General features: G+C 44.6%; 1 protein-coding gene across 1 annotated transcript in view; it reads left to right on the plus strand.

Moving 5' to 3' along the window:
* The window catches only part of LOC106561689 (transmembrane and coiled-coil domain protein 3), a 37322-nt gene that overhangs the window by 19297 nt on the left and 2388 nt on the right, over positions 1 to 15637 (plus strand). Inside the window, exons 2-7 of the mRNA XM_014125890.2 lie at positions 11285 to 11485; positions 11648 to 11737; positions 11960 to 12012; positions 12628 to 12879; positions 13175 to 13624; positions 14045 to 14180. Coding sequence (XP_013981365.1) covers positions 11285 to 11485; positions 11648 to 11737; positions 11960 to 12012; positions 12628 to 12879; positions 13175 to 13624; positions 14045 to 14180 — 1182 coding nt within the window. The remainder of the gene's footprint in view (positions 1 to 11284; positions 11486 to 11647; positions 11738 to 11959; positions 12013 to 12627; positions 12880 to 13174; positions 13625 to 14044; positions 14181 to 15637) is intronic.

A 15637-nucleotide genomic window follows, 5' to 3' on the forward strand; every position in this document is an offset into this window, starting at 1 on the left:
CACACACACACACACACACACACACACACACACACACACACACCTCTCTGCAATTCCTCATCAAAGAGGACTTGACCAGCTTCTCTCTCGGAGTCTGACTGAGTGGACCATTTTAAGTTTCAGAAGGATTTAAAATACAGTGTTCTGTTGGAGTTGTCACATAGGCGCCATCGTAGATATTACAATAAGATTAAACTCGTCCCTCCCAGGGCCCATATGTCAGGATTCAGGACTCTCACAGGATTCAGGACACTCACAGGATTCAGGACACTGAATGACTGATTCAGCACAGAGGATCCATATGCATTAGGTGGTCCGTTGGACCGCAGTCCAAATCCCGGGCCAGAGGCTGGAGGCTGGACAATGGGTTGTTCTCTGCAGAGAAAGAGGTTTCTGTTTAGCGAGGCCTGACACACAGTGAGAGGTTGGAGAAAGCGAGGGAGAGGGAGATGTTGAGAGAGGGAGGCTGGAGAGAGAGACGGGCATAGCTGTGGTTGTCTGTTCTGCCTCTTGTTCTCCAGTATTTCTACATATTATACAGTAGCTACATGCTACCATAGAATGACAGATACAGTAGCTACATGCTACCCTAGGCAGATATATAGTAGCTAAATGCTACGATAGAATGACAGATACAGTAGCTACATGCTACCCTAGGCAGATATATAGTAGCTAAATGCTACGATAGAATGACAGATACAGTAGCTACATGCTACCCTAGGCAGATATATAGTAGTTAAATGCTACGATAGAATGACAGATACAGTAGCTACATGCTACGATAGAATGACAGATACAGTAGCTACATGCTATGATAGAATGACAGATACAGTAGCTACCTGCTAAGATAGACAGATACAGTAGCTACCTGCTACGATAGAATGACAGATACAGTAGCTACCTGCTACGATAGACAGATACAGTAGCTACATGCTACGATAGACAGATACAGTAGATACCTGCTATGATAGAATGACAGATACAGTAGCTACATGCTACGATAGAATGACAGATACAGTAGCTACATGCTACGATAGAATGACAGATACAGTAGCTACATGCTACCATAGAATGACAGATACAGTAGCTACATGCTACGATAGAATGACAGATACAGTAGCTACATGCTACGATAGACAGATACAGTAGCTACATGCTACGATAGACAGATACAGTAGCTACCTGCTACGATAGAATGACAGATACAGTAGCTACATGCTACGATAGGCAGATACAGTAGCTACATGCTACGATAGAATGACAGATACAGTAGCTACCTGCTACGATAGAATAACAGATACAGTAGCTACATGCCACGATAGAATCTCAGATACAGTAGCTACATGCTACGATAGAATAACAGATACAGTAGCTACATGCTACAATAGACAGATACAGTAGCTACCTGCTACGATAGAATGACAGATACAGTAGCTACATGCTACGATAGAATAACAGATACAGTAGCTACATGCTACGATAGACAGATACAGTAGCTACATGCAACGATAGAATGACAGATACAGTAGCTACATGCTACGATAGAATGACAGATACAGTAGCTACATGCTACGATAGAATGACAGATACAGTAGCTACATGCTACGATAGAGTAACAGATACAGTAGCTACATGCTACGATAGACAGATACAGTAGCTACCTGCTACGATAGACAGATACAGTAGCTACATGCTACGATAGAATGACAGATACAGTAGCTACATGCTACGATAGAATGACAGATACAGTAGCTACATGCTACGATAGAATGACAGATACAGTAGCTACATGCTACGATAAACAGAAAAATAGTAGCTACAAAACATTAGGAACACCTTCCTAATATTGAGTTGCTCCCCCTTTTGCCCTCGGAACAGCCTCAATTCATCAGGTCATGGGCTCTACAAGGTGTCAAGCGTTCCACAGGGATGCTGGTCCATGTTGACTCCAATGCTTCCCAAGATGTGTCAAGTTGGCTGGATGTCCTTTGGGTGGTGGACCATTCTTGATACACACAGGAAACTGTTGAGTGTGAAAAACCCAGCAGCGTTGCAGTTCTTGACACACTCAAACCGGTGCGCCTGGCACCTACTACCATACCCTGTTCAAAGGCATTTAAATATTTTGTCTTGCCCATTCACCCTCTGAATGGCACACACACACAATCCATGTCTCAATTGTCTCAAGGCTTAAAACCTCTTACATCTAGACGTTCCGCTAGCGGAACACCTGCTCCAATATCCAATGATAGGCGTGGCGCGAATTACAAATTCCTCAAAAAACCCAAAACTTCCATTTTTCAAACATATGACTATTTTACACCATTTTAAAGACAAGACTCTCCTTTATCTAACCACACTGTTCTATTTCAAAAAGGCTTTACAGCGAAAGCAAAACATTAGATTATGTCAGCAGAGTACCCAGCCAGAAATAATCAGACACCCATTTTTCAAGCTAGCATATAATGTCACAAAAACCAAAACCACAGCTAAATGCAGCACTAACCTTTGATGATCTTCATCAGATGACAACCCTAGGACATTATGTTATACAATACATGCATGTTTTGTTCAATCAAGTTCATATTTATATCCAAAAACCAGCTTTTTACATTAGCATGTGACGTTCAGAGCTAGCATACATTAGATTATGTCAGCAGAGTACCCAGCCAGAAATAATCAGACACCCATTTTTCAAGCTAGCATATAATGTCACAAAAACCTTCGGTGAATTTACTAAATTACTCATGATAAACGTTGACAAAATACATAACAATTATTTTAAGAATTATAGATACAGAATTTTAAAATAGCTTTTCGGTGAAAGCACATTTTGCAATATTCTGAGTAGATAGCCCAGCCATCACGGCTAGCTATTTTGACACCCACCAAGTTTAGCACTCACCAAACTCCGATTTACTATTAGAAAAGTTTGATTACCTTTGGTGTTCTTCGTCAGAATGCACTCCCAGGACTGCTACTTCAATAGCAAATGTTGGTTTGGTTCAAAATAATCCATAGTTATATCCAAATAGCGGCGTTTTGTTCGTGCGTTCAAGACACTATCCAAGGGTGACGAAGGGTTACGCGCCCGACGCGTTTCGTGACAAAAAATGTCTAAATATTCCATTACCGTACTTCGAAGCATGTCAACCGCTGTTTAAAATACATTTTTATGCCATTTTTCTCGTAAAAAAAGCGATAATATTCCGACCGGGAAAGCGTGTTTACGTTCAAAGACGAAAGAATAAAAACATGGGGTCGCCTCGTGCACGCGTGCGCCAGTCTCTGTACTCTGTTCGACCACTATCAAAATGCGCTAATGTTTTTCAGCCAGGGCCTGCAAAGCCACGATTCAGCTTTTTGCCGCCTTCTGAGAGCCCATGGGAGCCGTAGGAAGTGTCACGTAACAGCAGAGATCCCCTGTATTGGATAGAGATAATCAAGAAGGCCAAGAAATGGTCAGACAGGGTACTTCCTGTACAGAATCTTCTCAGGTTTTGGCCTGCCAAATGAGTTATGTTATACTCACAAACACCATTCAAACAGTTTTAGAAACTTTGGAGTGTTTTCTATCTAAAGCTAATAATTATATGCATATTCTAGTTTCTGGGCAGGAGTAATAATCAGATTAAATCGGGTACGTTTTTTATCCGGCCGTGAAAATACTGCCCCCTAGTCATAACAGGTTAAACAAAGTATCCTCCCCTACACTCAATCATCTCCCCTGACTGAAGTAGATTCCAACGGTGACATCAATAAGGATTCACCTGGTCAGTCTGTCATGGAAGCGTCGGTGTTCCTACTGTTTCGTACACTCAGTGTATTTTGACAGTGAAGCTAAAATGTTAAATGTGGCTCTATACTCCAGCATTTTGGCTTTGAGATCAAATGTTTCATGTGAGGCGACAGTACAGAATGTCACCTTTTATTCATGGGTATTTTCATACATATCTATTTTACCGTTTAGAAATTAAAGCACTATATGTACAGTACATGACCAAAAGTATGTTTGAGTTTGAGTTTAGTTTGAGTTTATTTTATTTTTACAGGGACAGTGCACATTAATCAACGTTTCAGTAAAAGTGTCGGTTTTAGCCAGCCGGCTAATTTTCAACCGCAGTCCCTCGGCAGGTTATTAAAAACAATTACAATATAGACAATCATTGAGCAGTGAGCACACGCAGAGCAACATAGGACAAGCAAGACATAGCATACAGACACAGCAACATAGAACAAAAAGCAACAAGACAAAATCCATAAAAGCAACAAAGTGTTTCCACACCTCACAAGCTACAGACAACAGACAACATGGAAAGCGGCAATACACAGCTAGGGATTATGTTCACAAATCTGATTGACCTTCAGCCATGTCTTCATGCATTTTGTGAAAGTGTGATAGGTGGTGCAGTTATGTGTGGACACCTGCTCGTCGAACATCTCATTCCAAAATCATGGGCCTTTGCTGCTATAACAGCCTCCACTCTTCTGGGAAGGCTTTCCACTAGATGTTGGAACATTGCTGTGGGGACTTGCTTCCATTCAGCCATAAGAGCATTAGTGAGGTCGGGCACTGATGTTGGGTGATTAGTCTTGGCTCGCAGTCGGCATTCCAATTCATCCCAAAGGTGTTTGATGGGGTTGAGGTCAGGGCTCTGTGCATGCCAGTCAAGTTCTTTCACACGGATCTTGACAAACCATTTCTGTATGGACCTTGCTTTGTACACAGGGGCCTTGTCATGCTGAAACAGGAAATTGCCTTCCTCAAACTGTTGCCACAAATTTGGAAGCACAGAATCATCTAGAATGTCATTATATGCTGTAGCGTTAAGAATTCCCTTCACTGAAACTAACGGGTCTAGCACGAACCATGAAAAACAGACCCAGACCATTATTGCTCCTCCACCATACTTTACAGTTGGCACTATGCATTGGGGCAGGTAATGTTTTCCTGGCATCTGTCAAACCCAGATTTGTCCTTTGGACTGCCAGATGGTGAAGCGTGATTCATCACTCCAGAGAACGAGTTTCCACTGCTCCAGTGTCTAATGGCGGCGCGCTTTACACCACTCCAGCCGATGCTTGGCATTGCGCTAGGTGAACTTAGGCTTGTGTGCGGCTGCTTGGCCATGGAAACCAATTTCATGAAGCTCCCGACGAACAGTATTTGTGATGACGTTGCTTCCAGAGGCAGTGAGTGTTGCAACCGAGGACAGACAATTTAAACGCACTAAGCACTTCAGCACTCGGAGTTCCCATTCTGTGAGCTTGTGTGGCCTACCACTTTGCGGCTGAGCCGTTGTTGCTCATAGACGTTTCCACTTCACAATAACAGCACTTACAGTTGACCGAGAAAGCTCTAGCAGGGCAGAAATTTGACGAAAGGTGGAAAGGTGGCATCCTATGACGGTGCAATGTTGAAAGTCACTGAGCTCTTCAGTCAGGCCATTCTACTGCCAATGTTTGTCTATGGAGATTGCATGGCTGTGTGCTCGATTTTATACACATGTCAGCAACGGTTGTGGCTGAAATAGCTGAATCCACTAATTTCAAGGGGTGTCCACATACTTTGTATAAATAGTGTATCTATTTCTCTGTGTGTATTTGGACAAATGGTTTATCAAAGTAGTCAAAAGGTGTTGTTTATTTCTCACATATTTCTTGCATGTAATGACTATATCAAGTTTGTGACTCTACAAAGTCATTGGACAATGACTTGAGTAATTTTTATATTAGTATGCCTTTGTTGTGGCCTTGTAAAACACATCTAACCCTTGTGTGGCAGTATAAATGTTGTATGAACACAAATTTCAGAGATCCAGCAATTTGGTGTTACTAAATATAGGCTACCAAGAGCTTGATACAGTTTTATAAAATACCAAAATATGGGTACTGACAGTGACAGGAATGAAAAGAAGAAGCGTTGAGCTGAATGTGTCTATCTGAATGTGACTGTGTGTGTGGTTGTGGTTGTGTGTGTGTGTGTGTGTGTGTGTGTGTGTGTGTGTGTGTGTGTGTGTGTGTGTGTGTGTGTGTGTGTGTGTCTTTTTGTGTGTGTTAGTGAGTGTCTCTCTCTTTGTGTGTGTGTGTGTGTGTCAAAACAACTTAACCAGTCTGTTTCTGTAAGCCATACCTTCTCACTGTTTCACCTGACACACAGTCATGAGGCAGGCAGGTAGCTGTCAGGTAATTTATAATGTGCTGAAATGTTAAGTAGTAGTGAAAGACTGGTAAGTCTGGTTGGGCCACCACCACACACCCACACAAACACACACACACACACACACACCCAAAACCACGCGTTTAGTGATTGTTAGCCTAAGTGCTGGTCTGAGAACCAGCCAACTGTGTGACAGTTCATTGATCAAGGATAAGGCTGTGTTGTTGTTGTGAGGTAAGGCTGTGTCTGCCCTTACCTCACATTGTGTCGTCCCAAATGGCACCCTATGCCCTTTGTAGTACTCTACTTCCTTTGGGTCCTGGTGACAGTAGTGCGTTATAAAGGGCATAGAGTGCCATTTGTACATTGACTGAGGGGTTAAGTTACAACATTTCTCCTACAGTCGTATGTTTTATGATGTCTGTGTTCATCTCACATTGCCTTCATAATCAGTGTTGCAAAAGGTCAGGCTAACAGTACATGCTGTTGTGAACCTACACTGATCTTGATTTAGCAGCTTGTTGGTGGTGTGTTTGTCTTTACTGTGGTTTCTATGGTTACAGCCTTTTCACCTCACATGATAGTCAATGTTACAAAATAGTAAAACACTTAGAGAAGTGTTGAAGCTTTCTTTTTCTTCTCGTAATTATGAAGTTTAATATTTACACATCGTGTAATATTCTCACTCAACGGTTTGCAAAGATGGTCCACTTCATCTTGATTAGCTCTGTAGCAGGCTGTACTTTAGTGAAGGCCACGTGAACAGCACACTGCAACAGAGACGCTAATCCCAACCATTAGTTATTAAATGTAGGCCTATGTTTGTTTCTAGTCAGTTGTGGTGTAGATTCTATTTCTAAGTTGCCGGTGTCAGCATGGTATGTAAATATCAGATTAGTACCACTGTTTCACTTCCCTAAAATACCAACTGGATCGGCGTGATAAGAGTGTGTTGATACCATAGGAAAATGGTGCATTACTGTAAAAACAAATGAAAAACACTCACTAGCACTAGTAGGGAGGGGAATCGTATGTGTTGATGTCATAGAGAAATAATAACATTGTGTTGATGTCATAGGAAAATAAGTACATTGTGTTATTGTCATAGGAAAATAAGTACATTGTGTTGTTGTCATAAGAAAATAAGTACATTGTGTTGTTGTCATAAGAAAAAAAGTACATTGTGTTGATGTCATAGGAAAATAAGTACATTGTGTTGTTGTCATAGGAAAATAAGTACATTGTGTTGTTGTCATAAGAAAATAAGTACATTGTGTTGTTGTCATAAGAAAAAAAGTACATTGTGTTGATGTCATAGGAAAATAAGTACATTGTGTTGTTGTCATAGGAAAATAAGTACATTGTGTTGATGTCATAGGAAAATAAGTACATTGTGTTGTTGTCATAAGAAAATAAGTACATTGTGTTGATGTCATAGGAAAATAAGTACATTGTGTTGTCATAGGAAAATAAGTACATTGTGTTGATGTCATAGGAAAATAAGTACATTGTGTTGTTGTCATAGGAAAATAAGTACATTGTGTTGATGTCATAGGAAAATAAGTACATTGTGTTGATGTCATAGGAAAATAAGTACATTGTTGTTGTCATAGCAAAATAAGTACATTGTGTTGATGTCATAGGAAAATAAGTACATTGTTGTTGTCATAGGAAAATAAGTACATTGTGTTGATGTCATAGGAAAATGGTGCATTATAGTGAAACCAATGACTAGCTACTTTCTAGTAGAGATTTTCTGAGTGTGGTGCATTCATTAGAAACATGTTGATGTCATAGGAGAGTGGTGCATCAGCACAGTAAAACCCATGGCTTACTGTCTAGTACAGTAGGGGGATTTTCTGAGTGTGTCGCTGGGTGTGTGTGTCTTGCTCTGTCATTATCTTTGACCTAGATGTACGGGCTCCATTTCTCATAATCATTACTCATAATATGGCCATCATCCTGTCATCTGGACGCTACAGCGTAAACAAATTAGGAGCTGGGTCCCATAATATAACAGACGTAACAAATAAGGGATTTACACACACACACACACACACACACACACACACACACACACACACACACACACACACACACACACACACACACACACACACACACACACACACACACACACACACACACACACACACACACACACACACACACACACACACACACACACACACACACACACACACACACACACACACACATTTGGAATAGCCTTTGTGTCAATCAAGATATGGTTAAGCCTTCCAGTGGAGTATGTCTCATCAGTCAGGGGATTGAATGTGACATTGTATTATTGTATAGCCTAGTGGTTAGAGCATTGGGCCAGTAACTGGAAGGTTGCTGGTTCAAATCCCTGAGCTGACAAGGTAAAGAAATCTGTTGTTTTTCTCCTGAACAAGGCAATTAACCCGCTGTTCCCCGGTAGGCCGTTATTGTAAATAAGAATTTGTTCTTAACTGACTTGCCTAGTTAAATGAATGTATAAATAAAGATGTGTTGTGTTCCTTCCAGTGTCTGTCTGACTGAAGGTTGTGTTCCTTCCAGTGTCTGTCTGACTGAAGGTTGTGTTCCTTCCAGTGTCTGTCTGACTGAAGGTTGTGTTCCTTCCAGTGTCTGTCTGACTGAAGGTTGTGTTCCTTCCAGTGTCTGTCTGACTGAAGGTTGTGTTCCTTCCAGTGTCTGTCTGACTGAAGGTTGTGTTCCTTCCAGTGTCTGACTGACTGAAGGTTGTGTTCCTTCCAGTGTCTGTCTGACTGAAGGTTGTGTTCCTTCCAGTGTCTGTCTGACTGAAGGTTGTGTTCCTTCCAGTGTCTGTCTGACTGAAGGTTGTGTTCCTTCCAGTGTCTGTCTGACTGAAGGTTGTGTTCCTTCCAGTGTCTGTCTGACTGAAGGTTGTGTTCCTTCCAGTGTCTGTCTGACTGAAGGTTGTGTTCCTTCCAGTGTCTGACTGACTGAAGGTTGTGTTCCTTCCAGTGTCTGTCTGACTGAAGGTTGTGTTCCTTCCAGTGTCTGTCTGACTGAAGGTTCTGTGGTTGTGTTCCTTCCAGTGTCTGACTGAAGGTTCTGTGGTTGTGTTCCTTCCAGTGTCTGACTGAAGGTTCTGTGGTTGTGTTCCTTCCAGTGTCTGACTGAAGGTTCTGTGGTTGTGTTCCTTCCAGTGTCTGACTGAAGGTTCTGTGGTTGTGTTCCTTCCAGTGTCTGACTGAAGGTTCTGTGGTTGTGTTCCTTCCAGTGTCTGACTGAAGGTTCTGTGGTTGTGTTCCTTCCAGTGTCTGACTGAAGGTTCTGTGGTTGTGTTCCTTCCAGTGTCTGTCTGAAGGTTCTGTGGTTGTGTTCCTTCCAGTGTCTGACTGAAGGTTCTGTGGTTGTGTTCCTTCCAGTGTCTGACTGAAGGTTCTGTGGTTGTGTTCCTTCCAGTGTCTGACTGAAGGTTCTGTGGTTGTGTTCCTTCCAGTGTCTGACTGACTGAAGGTTCTGTGGTTGTGTTCCTTCCAGTGTCTGACTGAAGGTTCTGTGGTTGTGTTCCTTCCAGTGTCTGACTGAAGGTTCTGTGGTTGTGTTCCTTCCAGTGTCTGACTGAAGGTTCTGTGGTTGTGTTCCTTCCAGTGTCTGACTGAAGGTTCTGTGGTTGTGTTCCTTCCAGTGTCTGACTGAAGGTTCTGTGGTTGTGTTCCTTCCAGTGTCTGACTGAAGGTTCTGTGGTTGTGTTCCTTCCAGTGTCTGACTGAAGGTTCTGTGGTTGTGTTCCTTCCAGTGTCTGACTGAAGGTTCTGTGGTTGTGTTCCTTCCAGTGTCTGACTGAAGGTTCTGTGGTTGTGTTCCTTCCAGTGTCTGACTGACTGAAGGTTCTGTGGTTGTGTTCCTTCCAGTGTCTGACTGAAGGTTCTGTGGTTGTGTTCCTTCCAGTGTCTGACTGACTGAAGGTTCTGTGGTTGTGTTCCTTCCAGTGTCTGACTGAAGGTTCTGTGGTTGTGTTCCTTCCAGTGTCTGACTGAAGGTTCTGTGGTTGTGTTCCTTCCAGTGTCTGACTGAAGGTTCTGTGGTTGTGTTCCTTCCAGTGTCTGACTGAAGGTTCTGTGGTTGTGTTCCTTCCAGTGTCTGACTGAAGGTTCTGTGGTTGTGTTCCTTCCAGTGTCTGACTGAAGGTTCTGTGGTTGTGTTCCTTCCAGTGTCTGACTGAAGGTTCTGTGGTTGTGTTCCTTCCAGTGTCTGTCTGAAGGTTCTGTGGTTGTGTTCCTTCCAGTGTCTGACTGAAGGTTCTGTGGTTGTGTTCCTTCCAGTGTCTGACTGAAGGTTCTGTGGTTGTGTTCCTTCCAGTGTCTGACTGAAGGTTCTGTGGTTGTGTTCCTTCCAGTGTCTGACTGAAGGTTCTGTGGTTGTGTTCCTTCCAGTGTCTGACTGAAGGTTCTGTGGTTGTGTTCCTTCCAGTGTCTGACTGAAGGTTCTGTGGTTGTGTTCCTTCCAGTGTCTGACTGAAGGTTCTGTGGTTGTGTTCCTTCCAGTGTCTGACTGAAGGTTCTGTGGTTGTGTTCCTTCCAGTGTCTGACTGAAGGTTCTGTGGTTGTGTTCCTTCCAGTGTCTGACTGAAGGTTCTGTGGTTGTGTTCCTTCCAGTGTCTGACTGAAGGTTCTGTGGTTGTGTTCCTTCCAGTGTCTGACTGAAGGTTCTGTGGTTGTGTTCCTTCCAGTGTCTGACTGACTGAAGGTTCTGTGGTTGTGTTCCTTCCAGTGTCTGACTGAAGGTTCTGTGGTTGTGTTCCTTCCAGTGTCTGACTGACTGAAGGTTCTGTGGTTGTGTTCCTTCCAGTGTCTGACTGAAGGTTCTGTGGTTGTGTTCCTTCCAGTGTCTGACTGACTGAAGGTTCTGTGGTTGTGTTCCTTCCAGTGTCTGACTGAAGGTTCTGTGGTTGTGTTCCTTCCAGTGTCTGACTGAAGGTTCTGTGGTTGTGTTCCTTCCAGTGTCTGACTGAAGGTTCTGTGGTTGTGTTCCTTCCAGTGTCTGACTGAAGGTTCTGTGGTTGTGTTCCTTCCAGTGTCTGACTGAAGGTTCTGTGGTTGTGTTCCTTCCAGTGTCTGACTGACTGAAGGTTCTGTGGTTGTGTTCCAGGCAGAAAGGAGCAGTGGTGAAGGGAACAGCCTGAACATTCCGGAGTCGATGTGTCGAGGCAGCTCAGAGAACAACCTAGATCTGGATCTGAGCGGTATCCCAGACTCCCAACGCTACCTGGACTCCTCCCACCGCAGCTTAGACTCCTCCTACCGCTCCCTGCCCCCCGGACTCAACAGCCTGCAGCAGAAGATCCTCCGGGTAAATGAGGAAGTCCTCAGTGAATCACACATGGACTCAAGTATTATTTTTCATTGACTGTCTTGTTGGTAATGATTTGATCATCTTGATATTTCTTAATGTCTGCACAAGGCCATAGCAGAATGTCCTTATGGGGATAGTAAAGTTCTTCTGTTATTTTAGGTGACTGAGGAGTTGAAGATTGAGCAGGAGGCTCGTGATGACAATGTGGCTGAGTACCTGAAATTGGTGAACAGTGCCGACAAGCAGCAGGTCTTTAACTCAACTTTTTCTTACCCTGACTAACACTTTTCATTTCTTGCTAGCACTGATTTTGCTGAATATAGTGGCTGAAGAAGAAGTACTGAAGAAAGTTTGATTTGCAATGATTGCGATAAGTGTTTGTTAAACCTACCTATGATGAATGCACTGATAGCACGTCCCTCTGGAGCGTCTTATTGCTGAATGTCTAATTGTGTACATGTGAAAATGCAGGTGGGGCGCATCAAGCAGGTGTTTGAGAAGAAGAACCAGAAGTCAGCCCACAGGTACTGTTTTATAATACCTCTCTGTAACTTTGTTTTTATGTTGTGAAGTGCTGTTGTGACTTGGGGTTAAATGCACTTTAAATCCAATTATAAACTGGACCGTTCAAGCCCTGAATGCTGATTGGCTGACAGCTGTGGTATATCAGACTGTATATCATGTGTATGACAAAACATTTATTTTTACGGTTCTAATTAGGTTGGTAACCAGTTTATAATAGCAACAAGACACCTCTGGGGTTTGTGGTATTTCACCAATATACCACGGCTAAGGGCTGTATCCAGGAACTCTGCGTTGCGTCGTGCCTAAGAACAACCCTTAGCCGTGGTATATTGGTCATATACCACACCTCCTCGGGCCTTATTGCTTAAAGAACCCTATGTCAGAAGCATGTTGAATACCTACAGTGGTCTTGCAGAAACAAGCACACCAATACACTTGAAACGTTGACGGAAACGTCACGTTAAGTACCTCTCTTAAAGAACCCTATGTCAGAAGCATGTTGAATACCTACAGTGGTCTTGCAGAAACAAGCACACCAATACACTTGAAACGTTGAAAACATTCCCCAGCTTGATTCCTCTTTTTAACCAAACCCAGCCATGCATTTGATACAGCATCGCCAACATGCAGAAGAAGCTGGAGCAGTATCATAAGAAGATGAAGGACAGCAGTGAGAAGGACGCCAGCTCCAAACACCACAGCAGTCCCAAGGTGACCTCCAAGGACAGGCTGAGTCTCACTGTGAGCAACGTCAGCAGTGGTAGTGGACGTCACCCCACGGACAAGATCAAGACTGTAGGGCCTGGTGTCTCACTCTCACCGCCATTCTTCTTCAGCAAGCCCCGGGACTTTGCCAACCTCCTCAGGTACTGATGCTGTACTGCTCCAACTGTGTGTGTGTGTGTGTGTGTGTGTGTGTGTGTGTGTGTGTGTGTGTGTGTGTGTGTGTGTGTGTGTGTGTGTGTGTGTGTGTGTGTGTGTGTGTGTGTGTGTGTGTGTGTGTGTGTGTGTGTGAGCTAACAAAGCCCTCTGGGATTGATTATGGGTCTCAGACAGAAGAGACAGCTTGTCTCAGTGGATATGGAATCATCATGACATCATACATTGACCTCTGTGTTTCTATGACGATAGATAATAAAAGTTAATCTTCTTTTTCTCCAGGAACAAGTTTGGCAGTGCCGACAACATCGCCCACCTCAAGACCTCCCTGGACACGCCCAATTCCTTCCGCTGTGAAGGCACTGGGCGGACCCTGAGCGGCAGTGCCACCATCGGGGATGGGAAGACAGCAACCCCCGCCGCCACAACGACCCCCAAGTACACCAGCGATGACGAGTGTTCCTCTGGCACGTCCCTGTCTGCGGACAGCAACGGGAACACCGTGGCTCTTGGGGTTGGCCTGGGTCTAGAAGGGGGTTTGGGGGCTGCAGTGACACCTGGACAGAGCCTGGATGTTGGGGACGGCCAGGGGAGACTTGACCTGACCATGGAGGAGGTGAGGGAGATCAGGGAGACCCAGGGGCAGCTGGAGGAGGACATGGAGACACTCAGGACCCAGTTCAAGAAAGACTACGGTTTCATCACCCAGACGCTACAGGAGGAAAGATACAGGTGTGTTTACGCTCAGTAACTCTACTAGCACATGGCAGCAATTGGATCCCATTGCAGAGTGTTGGAGGAATGTTGTAGGAATGTTGTAGGAATGTTACTGGAGGTGAGCTACAGGTCAGAACACACAGCATTGGGAACCTCCATTTAAACAGAGTAGTAGCAGCTACAGCAGCAGGAACAACATGGCTGGCATGCTCAGCACCTTTCCTGGTACTTGTATAGTACACAGATGGTGTTAGTCCTCTATATGCCAAGCTGGGAACACAGCAGTTTCTTTGGCTGTTTTGTTCTGCTTGTCTCCAGCGGTTCTTGTTGCTATGTACCTAAATAGCCGGTGAATGACAAATCACCATTGTGTATACATTTGTATTTCCTGTTAGGTATGAGTGAATAACCCATTCTTCTTCTATTTCCTGGTAGGTATGAGCGGTTGGAGGACCAGCTGAATGACCTGACAGAGCTCCACCAGGCGGAAACAGCCGACCTGAAACAGGAGCTGTCCAGCATCGAGGAGAGAGTAGCCTACCAGGCGTACGAGAGAGCCAGGGATATACAGGTACTGTAGGAGGAGAGGAGAGGAGAGGAGAGGAGAGGAGAGGAGAGGAGAGGAGAGGAGAGGAGAGGAGAGGAGAGGAGAGGAGAGGAGAGGAGAGGAGAGGAAGAGAGGAGAGAGTAGCCTACCAGGCGTACGAGAGAGCCAGGGATATACAGGTACTGTAGGAGGAGAGGAGAGGAGAGGAGAGGAGAGGAGAGGAGAGGAGAGGAGAGGAGAGGAGAGGAGAGGAGAGGAGAGGAGAGGAGAGGAGAGGAGAGGAGAGGTGAGGAGAGGAGAGGAGAGGAAGAGAGGAGAGAGTATCCTACCAGGCCTACGAGAGAGCCAGGGATATACAGGTACTGTAGGTGGAGAGGAGAGGAGAGGAGAGGAGAGGAGAGGAGAGGAGAGGAGAGGAGAGGAGAGGAGAGGAGAGAGGAGAGGAGAGGAGAGGAGAGGTGAGGAGAGGAGAGGAGAGGAAGAGAGGAGAGAGTATTCTACCAGGCCTACGAGAGAGCCAGAGATATACAGGTACTGTAGGTGGAGAGGAGAGGAGAGGAGAGGAGAGGAGAGGAGAGGAGAGGAGAGGAGAGGAGAGGAGAGGAGAGGAGAGGAGAGGAGAGGAGAGGAGAGGAGAGGAGAGGAGAGGAGAGGAGAGGTGAGGAGAGGAGAGGAAGAGAGGAGAGAGTATTCTACCAGGCCTACGAGAGAGCCAGGGATATACAGGTACTGTAGGTGGAGAGGAGAGGAGAGGAGAGGAGAGGAGAGGAGAGGAGAGGAGAGGAGAGGAGAGGAGAGGAGAGGAGAGGAGAGGAGAGGGTATTCTACCGGGCCTACTAGAGGGAGATGGATAATCAGGGAGTTCTCTTTTCATTCATCAAAAGCAGCGTGCACAGTGCACTGTATGGCTGCAAGAATTCTTTTAGAGTGGAAGAAAGTGGGCAGGCAGCCAGCCTTTACAGGGGCCTTTTGAAGTGATTGTTTGACAGTCAGATAAAAACATCATGACTGGTTGTGGTTCAAATAGGGATTCTATATGTCATTCTATGATTAGACCGCTCAACATGTTCCACCTAAGAAGTCCTGTAGCTTTAGGAAATGACATGTACTTTCACCCTGGATAATAGCTACATACAATCCTTTACCAAGCTCTGGTAATAAACGATAGATAACGGCCTGTCCTGGTGGTGTACTTGCACGTCAAGCTACCTCCCGCTACAGAAACAGCTCCTGCATTATGGGCCATTGTTATGGGCCATTTTGGCCGAGACAAGTTACTACTTACTTAACTACCAATGTGTCCTTGAGCAAGGCTAAACTGTGACAGAGGCTCTGCACTACACTTCACTCTGTGCTTACAAAATGTGTCATGAGTGTGTCTGGAAGGGTTGGGAGCAAAATCATTTGCTTTCCAAGATGAACAATAAAGTACTAATCTATTCTAGGAGAAGGAGGACTGGACTAGACATATTAAAGGGCTA

This window comes from Salmo salar, chromosome ssa10 (genome assembly GCF_905237065.1).
Source record: "Salmo salar chromosome ssa10, Ssal_v3.1, whole genome shotgun sequence".
In the NCBI taxonomy this organism is placed as follows: domain Eukaryota; kingdom Metazoa; phylum Chordata; class Actinopteri; order Salmoniformes; family Salmonidae; genus Salmo; species Salmo salar.